Below are 13,936 nucleotides of genomic sequence, written 5' to 3' on the forward strand. Positions count from 1 at the left end.
TTGACCACAAGGACCCTGCAGAGTCAGTGAAAACTTTGAGGAACCAGAGATACCAGCAGAGGAATCCTGAATCCTGAGAGCTGGGGTCAGAGACAGGATCAGGACTGGCCATTGGGTGAGGAGTCATAGCCCACACAACAGAGACCCACAGCCAAAACCCAACAAAGAAAATATCAAAGAGCACCCTAAGGAAAAGGAAAACAAAAAGAAAGGGGAAAAAATATCAGAAAGAAAAAAGGAACTTTTTTATTCAGTTACTTAAACACAAGGCATGTTCTAATTTTAGTTACATTAGCTGTTCCAAAGGTTGAACTGTACTACAAACCTGCTACTTTCATGATTTATTTTTCTGTCATAGAAAATAAATAGATGAATAAGAGTTATAAATTTTCTGTAATGCAATATCAGCTGCATAGATGAACACACAATCACAAACACATCATAGCTACAACATGTTACAACACAATTTGAAGAAGATATATCTGTAAAAACAGGAGTAGAAGTATCTATAAAGGATATCTATCTGACAGAGATTCATTAAAAATAATAGTTCCATGTTTCTTCATTAAGAGGAAACTGCAGGAGAAAGAAGGATACAGTAAGAAAAGTATTTTATTTTAAAAGCATCTCCTTTATAGAACAGATAGAAAGTGCTCTGCCATCTTAATACTGCTTTGCCTTCAATAAATTATAGATGTTTTCACTGAAATCAATGAAAACATCCACTGTGTTCCCTCTGATTCATTGGCAATCAAAGGCACTACCTAAATTGCAGTATGGTGATTTGGAGTATTGGATCATTCACAAAGTTTAATTGCTTTTATATATTTTGTCTAGTGAGAGGAGGCAACAGCTTTACCACAGCAGATCATCAAGTCGCAAAACTACCATCATAGAACCATAGAATCATTTAGGTTTGAAAAGACTTTTAAGATCACCAAGTCCAACAGTAAATCTAGCACTGCCAAGTCCACCACTAAACCATGTCCCTAAGCACCACATCTACACACCCTTTAAATACCTCCAAGGATGGTGACTCCACCACTTCCTTGGGAAGACTGTTCCAATGCTTCACAACCCTTTCAGTGAAGAATTTTTTCCTAATATCCAATCTAAACCTCCCTTGGTGCAACTTGAGGCCATTTGCTCTTGTCCTACCACTTGTTACTTGGGAAAATAAACTGACACCCACCTCATTACAACCTCTTTTCAGGTAGTTGTAGAGAGTGATAAGGTCTCCCCTCAACCTCCTTTTCTCCAGGCTAAATAACCCCAGTTCCCTCAGCTGCTCCTCAGAAGTCTTGTGCTCTAGACCCTTCACCAGCTTTGTTGCCCTTCTCTGGACCCGCTCCAGCACCTCCGTGTCTTTCCTGCAGTGAGAGGTCCAAAACTGAACACAGTACTTGAGGTGTGACCTCACCAGTGCCGAGTACAGGGGGACAATCACTTTGCTAGTCCTGCTGGCCACACTTTTTCTGATACAAGCCGGGGTGCTGTTGGCCTTTTTGGCCACCTGGGCACACCGCTGGCTCATGTTCAGGTAGATGTCGAGCAACATGCCCACGTCCTTTCCTGCCTGGAGGCAGTGGACTATAAGAGACTCCCACTATGATATCTGCCTTGTTGGCCTTCCCCCTGACTCTTACCCATAAACACTTAACTCTATCATCACAATCATTAGGCTGTAGACAATCAAAACACTCCCTAAAATACAGGGCTACTCCACCACCTCTCCTTCCTCGCCTATCCCTTCTGAGGAGTTTATAGCCACCCGTTGCAGCACTTCAGTTATGTGAATCATACCACCATATTTCTGTGATGGCAACTCTATCATAGTATTTCCACTGCACGGTGGCTTCCAGTTCTGCCTATTTGTTGCCCACGCTGCGTGCATCGACACGTGCTAAGTTTAGTGAATATATAAACAACGAAAATAAACTGTAGCCCCCCTATTATGACTTCCTTCTTCATTGTTACCTTACTAGTGCCTGCAGACACTGACAGAAACCAGAAGCCAGCATCTCAACCCCTGAAAAACTTTAAGAAATAAAGCCCAGTTGTCCCTTTAGAAATCTTCCAGGCTTTAGATAAAAAAGAACAAGTCAAGAAACAGGAGTGTAAATTAGGGAGACAAACGTTGAATCAATCCAGTTGCACTGCGCACGGAGGGACTGTTCCCTGTGTGCCTGCTCGCACCCTGGTCTGTGTGAGCACGGGGTGCGCAGCAGAGCAGGGGGCGGTGGGACAAGAGCAGGGCCATGGCACGAGGCAGGGAGCAGAAACACCCACTGCAGAGCAGTGTGCTGGCCTCTGCGCAGCTCCATGACTCCACTAGACAGACCTCACCCACGAATTTGGGCAACCAGTTGTATCCAGCACTTGAGCTCATGGAGGTGAAAAAAAGATATTAAAAAAGAGAGGTAAAGAACATCCTAACACATCCATTCTTAATGATAGTTAACAAGAGATGTCCTTAGACAAATCCTTTCCTGTTAGCTTTGTGGTCAACGTGGTTAGCATGGTGCGGTTTCAGAAGTCTGAGTAGCAGCCAATCTAATCCTATTTCAGAGAACTCCCTGGAGTACACATACATCAGGCAGAAATAAGGGGACTGAAAATCTACAGGCTTAATGAAAAATGTAGCAGTCTAGGGGCGGGGATAGTAAAAGGCAGATTGGAATGAAATTAAAATTGAAGCAAACTCTAAGGTAGCTTTTAGCTACTACTATGTAACTGCTAAATTAGTACTAACATTTGTGCAAAATGTGTGTATAAGTTTTTCAGCTCACTAATGAACACTAACTTTTCAAAAAACTGTAGCAATTACGAAGATCTGGAATGTATGCCATAATAGTTATAAGGGTCTAACTAGTGTTTTACAGAAATTACTATTTAGTATTAATCTTTAAACTTGTTTAACCATTTTTTTTTCCTTGCATGCCTTTCAACAGAGAGATACCAGGTTAGTGCAGGGAGATAACACTGCCAGACAATCTGCTACACACAGTTTCTGTTGGTAGGTTTTTTTTCTATTTGGGCAGAAGAATTAAATAAATGAGTCCTTGCCAAGTAGTTATAGATATTAAATGGTAGATGTGGTAACGTGGTTTAACAGCTGTGGCTGAAAATGAGGAGCTATCATATGTGTTACTGTGGGTAGCACTCAGATAATGATTGCAAAGTAGTCTCAACAGGAGAATCATTTGTAAATATTTACTACACTCTGTTTGTTACTCTTCTTCAGGAGCCTCTCACATGGAAACACAGAGATGTTTGAAACCTGCTTTTTGTGGTTTGATTAAAGTCACTGCATAAACTCCCTTTGGTGAATCTAGTCATCAATTCACACTGTTGCCCTTCTCATCAGTCCTTAGCAAAACAACATTTGATATTTCACATTTGCAGAGCTACCCAAATGGCTAACATACCTCAAGTAAACCCTGTAAATATTGCACAGCTAAAAATGAAACAGGTTAACTTCATTTTGCTTTTCTCATGGCTGTAATTCTTTACATTTCTATCCCCTTATATTATTTGAAATACCAGGGCAATATATATGTATCCATCATTTTGTCTGACACCCTCTTTTGAAGGATGAGTTACTATTTCCCTGCTTAACTTAATAATCAGTCTGAGGAATATCAGATAGATAATGATTCTAAAATATCATTTAAAGGAGCAGGTAAATACACAACATAACATAACCTATTTTAAAATATAAAGAATTTGGTTCAGGTTATTTTGCTATCTTTTACTGTCTTCTCAAGAGAATGGAAGAGCTTTCTTCTGCCAACTGACAGAGAATAAATCATCAACATTTTTTAAGTTGTTTGAAATAATATAATACTCAAATGAGCATTCTCCAATGTCAGCATCATAATCAATCTAGTACTTACATTTAGATGAAGTTGGTTAGTCCACTGACCAATTACTTTGTATTCAGTACTCTTGTTGGTGATTTGATACTGAAAAATATCATAGCGTCCAGGAGCATCTCCATTTTCATTGAAGACAACAGGTGTTCCAGCACTCCCTGAAAAAAAATTAAAAAGCAATTAGGATAAATACCTTTAAAGCAATTTTCCAGAAAATATATTTTGGAGGAAAAATGCTAATTAGAAATTGAGTAGGTTCTCCATAATGCAAGGCTAGTATGATAATAAATCCAAAAACCTTCACAAAGATAAAATGTGTGTTATTATCATCATCACAAAATCTACCCTGTGAGTTAATTAAAACAATTTAAAAATATAATCTTTTGCAATCTTTTTGTTTGTTTGCTTGGTTGGTTTGTTTTGTGTGCGTGTATAACACAACATTAAGAAATTCTGTGATAAAATGGAAGTGGACAAATTCCTTTTGATTTTCAGAAGGGCACAATTTCATTTTAGGATGTGAATACAGTGCATTAGGCACTAAATAGCAATCTTGTAATGAACTTCATAAAGAATTTCCCTGTTAAATATGAAGATAAAATTATTATCATCAACTTAGGAGCCAACGCTCTTAAAAGACCTTGAGATGCAAGTGTCTAAATCTGGTCACCGTTAATGTGATCAGTTTCTAGCACTGACCACTTGTGTAAAAGTGTTTTATCAAAATAAATTAAGGACAGCAGCTGTGCTTGTTGCTCTCTCCTCTATACATGACACTTCTTGACAGAAAAGTCCATTGCTGAAGCTGTCAAAAGTTATAAATCGACACTCTGTTCTTACTTCGATCAACAAAATGTTCAAAGATTGAAAACTACGTGTCTACCTTGGCAACCAGGCCAGCCAAATTAGAACACATTTTGATGAATTCTCTCAAGGTGACATCAAGGATCTGCACTCCTACAGAGACTTTTCAAATGCTCCACTAAGAATGTCATTTTCACTCATCCACCAAATTCATATGTATAGGTGAATCATATTTATAGTTGAGGTCCATTGAAGACAAGTTCAAGTATGTTAAAGTTCTATTTCAGTGACTGCAGAATGAAATCTGTCTTTACTGGGGAAAAACCCCAAACCACCACAAAATACACCACCCAATGTTTTCACATTTCTCCATATGAACAACCAAGAAAAAGAGAATATCCAGTTCATAGTAAATTCCTACAGTATAGGACTTGTTAATGTAGCACATAGAGGCACTAAGTCCACTGTGAGTGGTTTCCAGAGAATTCCAAAAAAAGCTTGAAATTCTGCATACATATCAAGCAGAAGCTAGCCAGTAGAAGTGGGGACAGCAATCTAAATACCCCAAAATTTCATCATAAATACTTCTTCTTGTATGTATGTCTGTCACTCTCCCAAGAGTATTTTGTTCTCTTGCTTTGTATAGCAGCTTTCATACAAAACTGATATCCAGTGAAATGAACAGTGCTTTGAGAGTGACAAGTGGCACATTAACTACTGTGCCAATTTCACAGTTCTGCCAGCAAAAGTCTGGCTGCAAATGTAGATGTGAGCAACCATGGAAGAGGAGCATCAAAAAATTATGTGTGATGAAGACTTAAGACCCCATGAAGATACAAGAAACTCAACACAAAATTTTGGAAAGCTCTCTGTGTTTTGCTCCCAGTTCATTTGACAGAATAAAAGGCAAGAAAAATGTCGGTCTACAATCTCCCAAGCAATGAAATTATTCTTCACTGCTCACATAGCAGATTGAACCAATAAATTTCTTCCACCCAAAAAACACAATGACTGTTGTTGGTATGTAGGTATGGAGGTAACCTTCAAAATATTACTTTCAAGTAATGATCAAATTCATCTTTCCACTCAGCAGCATTTGAAGAACTCATGGAAAGAACAGGTATCTTTTACTAACAGAAACACAATGTCCTTTGTATCCCTTAAGACTGATGGGAACTTCAGACGTTGTTATGCTCAGCAATAACAGTGTGATTTTATAATCTATTACTGGTCTTAGAAATATCATGTACAAAGAGACAGACTATAGTACAGGCCAGAACGATCTTTCTCTTTGATGTAGTGATATTCTCAGCTAGAGTGTAACAGCATCTCACGCTGTGCACCTCAGTCAACAGGGGCATAACATCCTGCTGAATTCAGCTGCCACTCCAACAAGATCTTTCTCATACAGCAGAAGTTAAAACCACCTTTGCCAAGTTAATAAAATTAAGCTTGTTAAAAGCTGGAATAAATCGCAAAACGTTCAGATCCCTAAACACTGGGCAGAACACACTATCCCTCTCTTGAATAGCAGATTTTAGAAAGTACAATAACAGTAAAGTACAATAACTTACAGCGATCACAGTGCCTGCTGTAAAGTAAATTTGATTGTGTTCTAGCAATGCTGCCATAACTAGTAGATACTGCTGGCAAGCAGTAACAGACCATTATTTTCATCTATCTACGTCTTATGATTTATATATGTATTTTAGTTCATTGTTGCTTTGTGGAATGAAACATTTAATGGACCTAAAACAAGGAGGTATGCATGGCTGGATGGTACTAATAAACACTTAGCTACATAACCAGGAAAGCAAAGACATTTGAAGAAAAACTGGGGATTTTACAAAGGGTCCCAAAATTATGAATGGAAGGTGCTATCAGAAGCCTTGAAAGTGGAAGGACAGAATGAAAATAGAGGCCTCAAGGCTATAGACAAATCACCAATTGTTAATTAGTGTTCTTAAAAAGCTGTTAATCTCCTCTGAAGGAAAATAAACCCTAGTGGATGATCCAGATGAACAGTTCTTGTGAGAATGAATAGTCTACAAAATGAAAAGTTTTTCTAAGAAAATGTGCTTTGTTGGATAGTCCATCAAATAAATTGAATACTTCTGTGGAGAAACTGATTAACGCTGTATAGAGATAAGGTAATTAAACATTGTAGCTGACCATAACTAATAGCATAGGTGGAAGCATGTCTAGATTCGGTATATAATACTGTAACAAATGCCACTGAGTTGTACAAGTGCTTCATTTTTTGACAAGCAGATATGCAGAACTGAGCACTCTTGATATCTGGTACTGTAATGCCACAGATGCTTATACTGTGTCATTACCATTACAGGGAATTGCATCTTAGTTCTAGTTTAAGACATTGAGTGTTTAATTACTCCTCTTAATGGTCATTGAGGACTGGCTGCTAAACCTAAATGCAACACACTGTGGAGAGAAACTAATACAGAATACAAGACTGACCTGAGGTAGTGAGTCCAGGTTACATAAATTCCAGCTTAGATAAAAAGATTTTGGGAAACATCACTGAATAGTTCTTGGATAGGTTGTTTTTCTTAGAGAATGAAACTGGATATCCTCATCCGGGAACAAGATTATTGGGCACCATCATAGGAAAAATGTTACTTTTGCTGAGGAAAAATGTCCCTGTAAGAGGACAGTGTAAACCACCTCAAAGAATATAAAGCAGCCCATGTTTTTTAAATAATTTCACTAATTTAATAAATATTTTTTTCATAATTTTTCAGCAATCATTTAACAGTTAAGGTAGCTAAAGAGAAGTGGGGAAGCTGTGCCTTTGGGCCTTTTCACATTTTATTCTCTGTGTGGTTATGTTGCCATGCATAATTTTAACCCATGATTGACTCAGGTAATTGTATACAATCTGTCACCATTTTAACTAAATTTTTAGTATATTCTGGATGCCTAAAACAGAAGTACATGGTAGAATTTCAAGAATATATAATAAGCTTAGCTAACTATGGAAAATCATGTGAGAGCCTTCATCTTCTTCATCTTTCCTTTGTCCCAATTCTTTTTTCTTTTTTTTTAATTCATAGTTAGTAACTTATTTTGAGATCTGGTTCTGAAGTTTCTCTTTGCTGAGCAATTCCAGAATACCTTTAGAACCACTTTTTTTTTTCTCATGTATTACTGTTCCAACCATAAGTGGAAGGAAAATTTCGAATTTCACAATTAGGCATTGTTCAAAAGGTTTACAGACTATTTTGTTGTTAAAACGGTAAAGCAAAATAGGAAAATGCAGTTCGTTTAATGTCCTCGGTCTGTAAAGGAAAGACCAGCAGTTCAGTCTCATGGTCAGTATAGGGTGAAAGTGTTCGGTTTTCTTTACAGGAACTACTTAACCAAAAGGGAAAAAGGGGAAAGATACAGTGAGAAACACATAGAGGCAGAGCTCCATTCATTCTTCTTCAAAGACATCACAGCACAAAGTGATTCCATTGTCCTGACAGCAGAGCTGCAGCTGCATCCAATGATGTGGTTCAAAATACAGACAAAGTAATACTGGGTTGTACACCTCAACTGGTTGGTGTCCTGAGTTTTTCAAGTCACAAACATAAGTATATGTGTACTACTGGAGATCCTTTTAACAGCCGTATATATTGTAAGTGTGGTGTGGTCACCTAAAGCTTTGGAGTCTTTGCTGTATTGCATACCAAATCCCTTAGACTTTTTGAAACACTGAGCAGCTGATAAATAGATCCTGCTTCAAAATCACTCCAAAATCAGACTAAATAAATAATCTTCTATAAACACTATAGAAGGATGCTTTGTAGAATAATTCTGTTACCATTCATTTGAAGACAATCCATATCCATGGCATAAAAAAAAATAAGTTACATTTTATTAAGCCTAAGGACACATTTACTTATTGTAGATATAAAGTAATAATCTGGTACTGAAAGAAACTCTCCCTCCTCCTTCCCAGTTTACAGCCAGCAGCATTAAACAACTCTGGGTGTTAAACTAACACATTAGCTAAACATCACTGAAGCAATGTGTCTGTGACCTCAGCTGTTTATGAGCCTTTCAAATTGCAGCTTAAACTAGCCAGAAATATTATTTAGAGAAGAAAAAAAAAGTAAAATGCATGAGGTTTTTCATTTAGAAACAACAATGTAATGGATCCTTTTGAATTTTTAATGCCTTACACTTGTGTCAAGGAGGACTCTTTCTGATAAACAACTGTTTTAAGACAGGTCTTTTGTGCACCTAACTGGAAAATTCACTTTCTTCTGAAGAAATCCTTAAACATGTACCTTGATATTCTGAAGATGCTGCTCTGCAACCACCATGTCTTGCATGTGCCTACTTTATCAAGTTACATTTCACATGAATCTAAACCATCCCCATTTCTGATGCAAACTTAGTTCCCTGTGAGGTTATGGAGCACACTTGCCCGGATGCCTTCCAGCAAAGTTGTTCTCTTTACATCTCAGGTGTTGGAAAAGAAGTGGAATGACTGGAAAACCACAGGTTTACATGTAGTGTTGGCCAACTGCATATTAAAGTGATTAATCTGTAACAGTTCCTAAATTAAGAATAGTGGTGAGCCTTATTAAAAAAATAAATAAATAGTTTAAATTAAATCAACAACCTTGGATTTTTCTTAAATGAAAACCTTTAATAATAATTTACTTATGACAAGGCACTGCTACTTTAATGCCTTGACAGAAGTGTAGAAAAGTGTCTGTGCTGGTAAGTCTCACAACTGCCATTTACAGAATATTCTGACTCTAGTGGAGCTGAATTCATTACAAATCTTGATACGAGATACACTTCTGTTATTTCACTAGATTTCAGTGGCTTGATATTAATTTCATTTTTAAAACCGAAATAAAAATTATTTAAACTACTTCTTCATCCTTTGCGCTGCTCCACATAGGCTGTTTTATCTGTTATGAATCCTAATGCAGTCAGCATGGATTCAAGGATATGTTTAGGTGAATGGAAGTCAAGCAGTTTATTGTACGCTATAATACGGTTAACCGTTGTGTATCAAAAACTTCAGAATGCACCATCTGTTAGAATTTGGCTTTACTTTGACTCGGTTTTATAGGATCAGCTCTTATTTCATTAATTTATACAATTAGTTTCAAGTGCTAGAGTTGAGGGTTCAGATTTTTTTTCTTAATTAGCATTTCACTTTAATTATCTGCTAAAAGGAAAAAGTACTACAGAGATGTACATGAATTAAATTGTTCTCAGTAAAGTAGAAAGAGGAGGAGTAACCATTTGAACTTTCCATACTGAGAGTTCCCAGAGAAGAATGCATTTGTAAAACTAAACAAGAAATTTGTCATTGGTAAGTATTTCAATGAGACAAATGAAATAGAAGGTTGAAATGGAATCAATGGAAAGAGTAAATACAAGCTGGAAAAAAAAAAAACCCACACAAAACAACACAAACCAGAGAATTATAAGCAACTAATCAGAAATAACAGAAGATAAATTGTGAATGTTAAGCTGTCAGACAGAGGAGGAATAGACACTGTATCAAACTATGCAAGGTTTGTGAGAAATAAAGTCATCATCCGATCAATCTCCATATAGCAGCCATTTTCAAACAATTGGCAATGTGATTACTAAAATAACAAATGCTGATTGTCTTACACCTATTCAAAATCTGAAAAGACTTCTCTTTATGCTTACCCTAAATGTCTCAGTTCAAGATTAGGACAATAAAATAGTATTGCATCCAGTTGCTGTAAACATAGGTGCTTATTGACTTTTTAAATATCTTAAGATACTGGAGACAACCACACGGATATTCAGAACATGCATATGACAGAGAACCCATGACTTTCCAAGGCAGCATCTGGAGGCCAGATGGATGCCCTGGGGTATCTGAAATGGCATTCGATGCCCATGTTTAGGCATTATCTCACTTACCACAGGGCAGATTCTGTCTGTTAACGTATGAATGTACAAAACAGAACCAACGAGAAACTGAGAGTGCTACAGAAAATGAATTATATACAGATTTGGGGTATATGTGATATAAATGATGGTAATACCCATAATTTATAGCCTTATAGAGCAAGTAAAGAAATTTATGTTAAAAACAGATTGATATAAATCAATTCTAGTAATTGATAAAGGCAGTACAACTTTATATTATTGAATCTGATAGACAAGAACTTTAGTTATGCAGAGATGGATATAATTTATTTGATGTCTTGGTCCTCAGCACAGTGAATGATTAGAAATGTGTACTTCTGTGAAAGGAACAGTTCATTCCATCCCTGCACAAGAACACCAGTCAGGGCAGGTATAATGAGCACATGGTATTTAAAATAACAAATAACAAGTAGTACATTTTTCCTTCCAGAATGTGTTAGAACTTCTTGCCACAGCAAGAACAGAGACAAAATGTCTCATAAAATTTACCCTAAAATGAATAAAATTTGAAGATGAGAATGACTTGTTGCAGCCAACAGTATAGTTATATTAAAAAACAATTTGCCCCGTCATTCATTAGTATGTCTATAAGCGGTTATTAAGAGCAGTGATCTAGATGCAACGCCAGTTCATGCAGTCCTTCAGCTCCTCATTGCAAGAAGACTACAGAGGAGGAAAATTCTTCTACATTTTCTTTATTCCCTACATTCTCTCCTCAAGCATCTGCTATTGGCCACTCTCAGCAAATGCGTTACACTGGTGAAATTTTTGTTCATATCTTCTAACAAGTGATACTCACTTCAGAATATAAAAGGACAGAAGTCTAGCTCCTCTCATTACAGCACCCTGAGTCTCGTAACAGATGATAAGTATACCCATAATACAACTGCATCACAGAAGAAACTTCATATTTTGCCAGGTAGAGAATTTAAATTGCTAGACACCAGTCCTGCTATGGAGACATAGTATTGTGAAGACAGTTTTATATTTCCCAAGCTGGGCTGATCCCTTTCTTCTCTGCACAGCGAGGCTATGCCTCTAATTCACCTCTCCTCCCAGAGGTGGGGCAATGCTATGTGAATGACCTTCCGCACCCCAGGGCTAACTGGGAGGGGTAGGAAATGTAGATGACTGTGAAGAAGGAGGTTCTGATGGGGTATGAACTACTGAGGAACAGAAAATGAACCCTTTTGAACCTCCCCTACCACCTTAGCTATGTTACTTTCACCTCTGGAAAAGGGCCAGTCCTGTCCACACAGTGACGTCAGAGTTGATAGGGAGGGGATAGGGATTTGGGGGGAAGAGAGGAGGCAGAAAGTGAGAGAAAAAGCTTGCCATTCCCCACATGTAGCTCAAAAAGCTCAGTGCTACCTGCATGCTTGGAAGAATCCAGCCTGTTTGTATTCTGTACTCAGAAAATCCAGAGAGACAGGCTTCATCTTAAAATCTACGGTATACATTGTGTGCCAGAGAAGATTGGTTCAGTTCTGCAGCTGAAGAACCCAGTAAGTCAAAAAAAGACAACAGGCTCTGGGAACAGATATTGTATGCAATGGGGACATATAAGTCAATCCCTTAAAAATCAAGGTATGACATAAAATTCAACTGCAAGATAAATACTACTCTAGTAACATACTAAAGGAGTAGCAAAGTGATATGACATTGACCATTACAAGCTAACAGATTGTACTAGAAGAGGAAGATATAAGAGGGTGGTTAGGTTTTGGGGGTAACAACTATACAAACATGTAAACAAATGCATAAAGTTTTATTTGCATGATATTAAAGACTGGATAGTATCATATGTTCTTGAGGGGAAAATGTTCAGTTTAATGTTATCACATGTATGTTCATATGTTTTAAAAATGGTGTTGGGTATTTTTTTTTAATGTATTTTGCAGCACCAGTAATAGCAAGCACATTTCTTTTAATCCTTCTGAGAAGAGTTTATGGTTATGATTTTTCACAAGAAAAAAAAAAGAAAATAAGGTAGCTTACACATATGCTGGGAAGTAAGTGGGAGTGAAAGTGTGAGGAATCTTTACCACAAATATAACTGCAAGTCATTTGTTTCAGTATTGCCAAAATGAATAGACTTCAAGTCTATTCAGAATATATATACAGAATCATGATCAACTCCAGTCCCCAGCAACACAGCCATACAATAGATGCCCTGTTTAAAAGGGGCTTCATATCATTTATTTCCATTTTCATGATTTTGCAGGTAAATAAACTCTTCCAAGAAGATGTAGCTATGTAGTGCCATTGGAAGAGACCAGAAGAGATTTGAGGACATCCAGGAGTGTTCAATAACTTCTGCATTAGCAGGTTTTTTGTTACCTAAAACTCTAATTAATATGTTCCTGGGAAGCACAGAAAACTTCCCACCTGACCATAAACCTGGCCATCAGCTTCTCTCAGGGTATGTAAGAAAGACACACCAACACATATGTGAGAACTACATGTCACAGAGAACTTGGGTGCACCCTGTCTGCATCTGTCTTCAGCAGTAGCCAGTTTCCAGTTATTCATGAGATACTGAGGATCCTCCTTATTCTACCTTCTCCATTTTTTTCTGTTTTATGACATTATTTGGGGAGGGTGGTGTGGCACTTCATCTCCCCGCCCGCCCCCTTTTTTTTTTTGTGTTGTTTTTGTTTTACTAGTCCCAGAAAGACATACTTATTTCAGCACTACTGACCTCTGTCACTGAATACACAGTACTTCCACTAGGGTCACCTGCTGTGTTCATCAGGTCCTATCTGGGTAGGTCCTACCCAGGACACTGTGCATTATAGGAGAAAAAAAAAACAAAACTGTTCTCTTCCTGGATTTATGTTTATACATCATTCTACAACAGTGTCCCTATTACAATAAACACAAGTATAAATATTAATTATTTTCTCTCTCTCTTTATTATTTTAATCTTTCAAAAAGTTCTGGCCAAGGTTTTGTGTGAAATTCTGTTTTTATAAGGCTCCTCCTTTTTTTTGCTTTGGTAATTAGCTCACTTCCTTTGGAATAAGCACTTCTGCTCAGTTCTATTAAAATGTAGACTTGCAGCATAGCTTCTACTCTACATCTCGCTTTTGGCACTCTGAAACTTTTCAGATAAGAGCCAATCAATTGACAGAGTGTCTTTCAGATGACACCAGACTTTTCTTATCAGCTTGCACTTATGGGAAGGCAGAGATGAGTTACAGCTCTCCCACTTCAGACTCCTGTCTGAGCCAAGATGAAAATGTGCCAAGCAGACACATACACACCTCTGTGGACTTCAGAAGTCAAAAGACACTAAGATAAAGTGTTTCAGATAAAGA

General features: G+C 37.4%; 1 protein-coding gene across 1 annotated transcript in view; it reads right to left on the minus strand.

Annotated features, from left to right (window-relative positions):
• GRM8 (glutamate metabotropic receptor 8) overlaps positions 1-13,936 on the minus strand; it is a 348,956-nt gene that overhangs the window by 69,163 nt on the left and 265,857 nt on the right. Inside the window, exon 7 of the mRNA XM_054211584.1 lies at positions 3,897-4,033. Within this exon, the coding sequence (XP_054067559.1) occupies positions 3,897-4,033 (137 nt within the window). The remainder of the gene's footprint in view (positions 1-3,896; positions 4,034-13,936) is intronic.

The sequence above is a fragment of the Rissa tridactyla genome, chromosome 1 (genome assembly GCF_028500815.1).
Source record: "Rissa tridactyla isolate bRisTri1 chromosome 1, bRisTri1.patW.cur.20221130, whole genome shotgun sequence".
Classification (NCBI taxonomy): domain Eukaryota; kingdom Metazoa; phylum Chordata; class Aves; order Charadriiformes; family Laridae; genus Rissa; species Rissa tridactyla.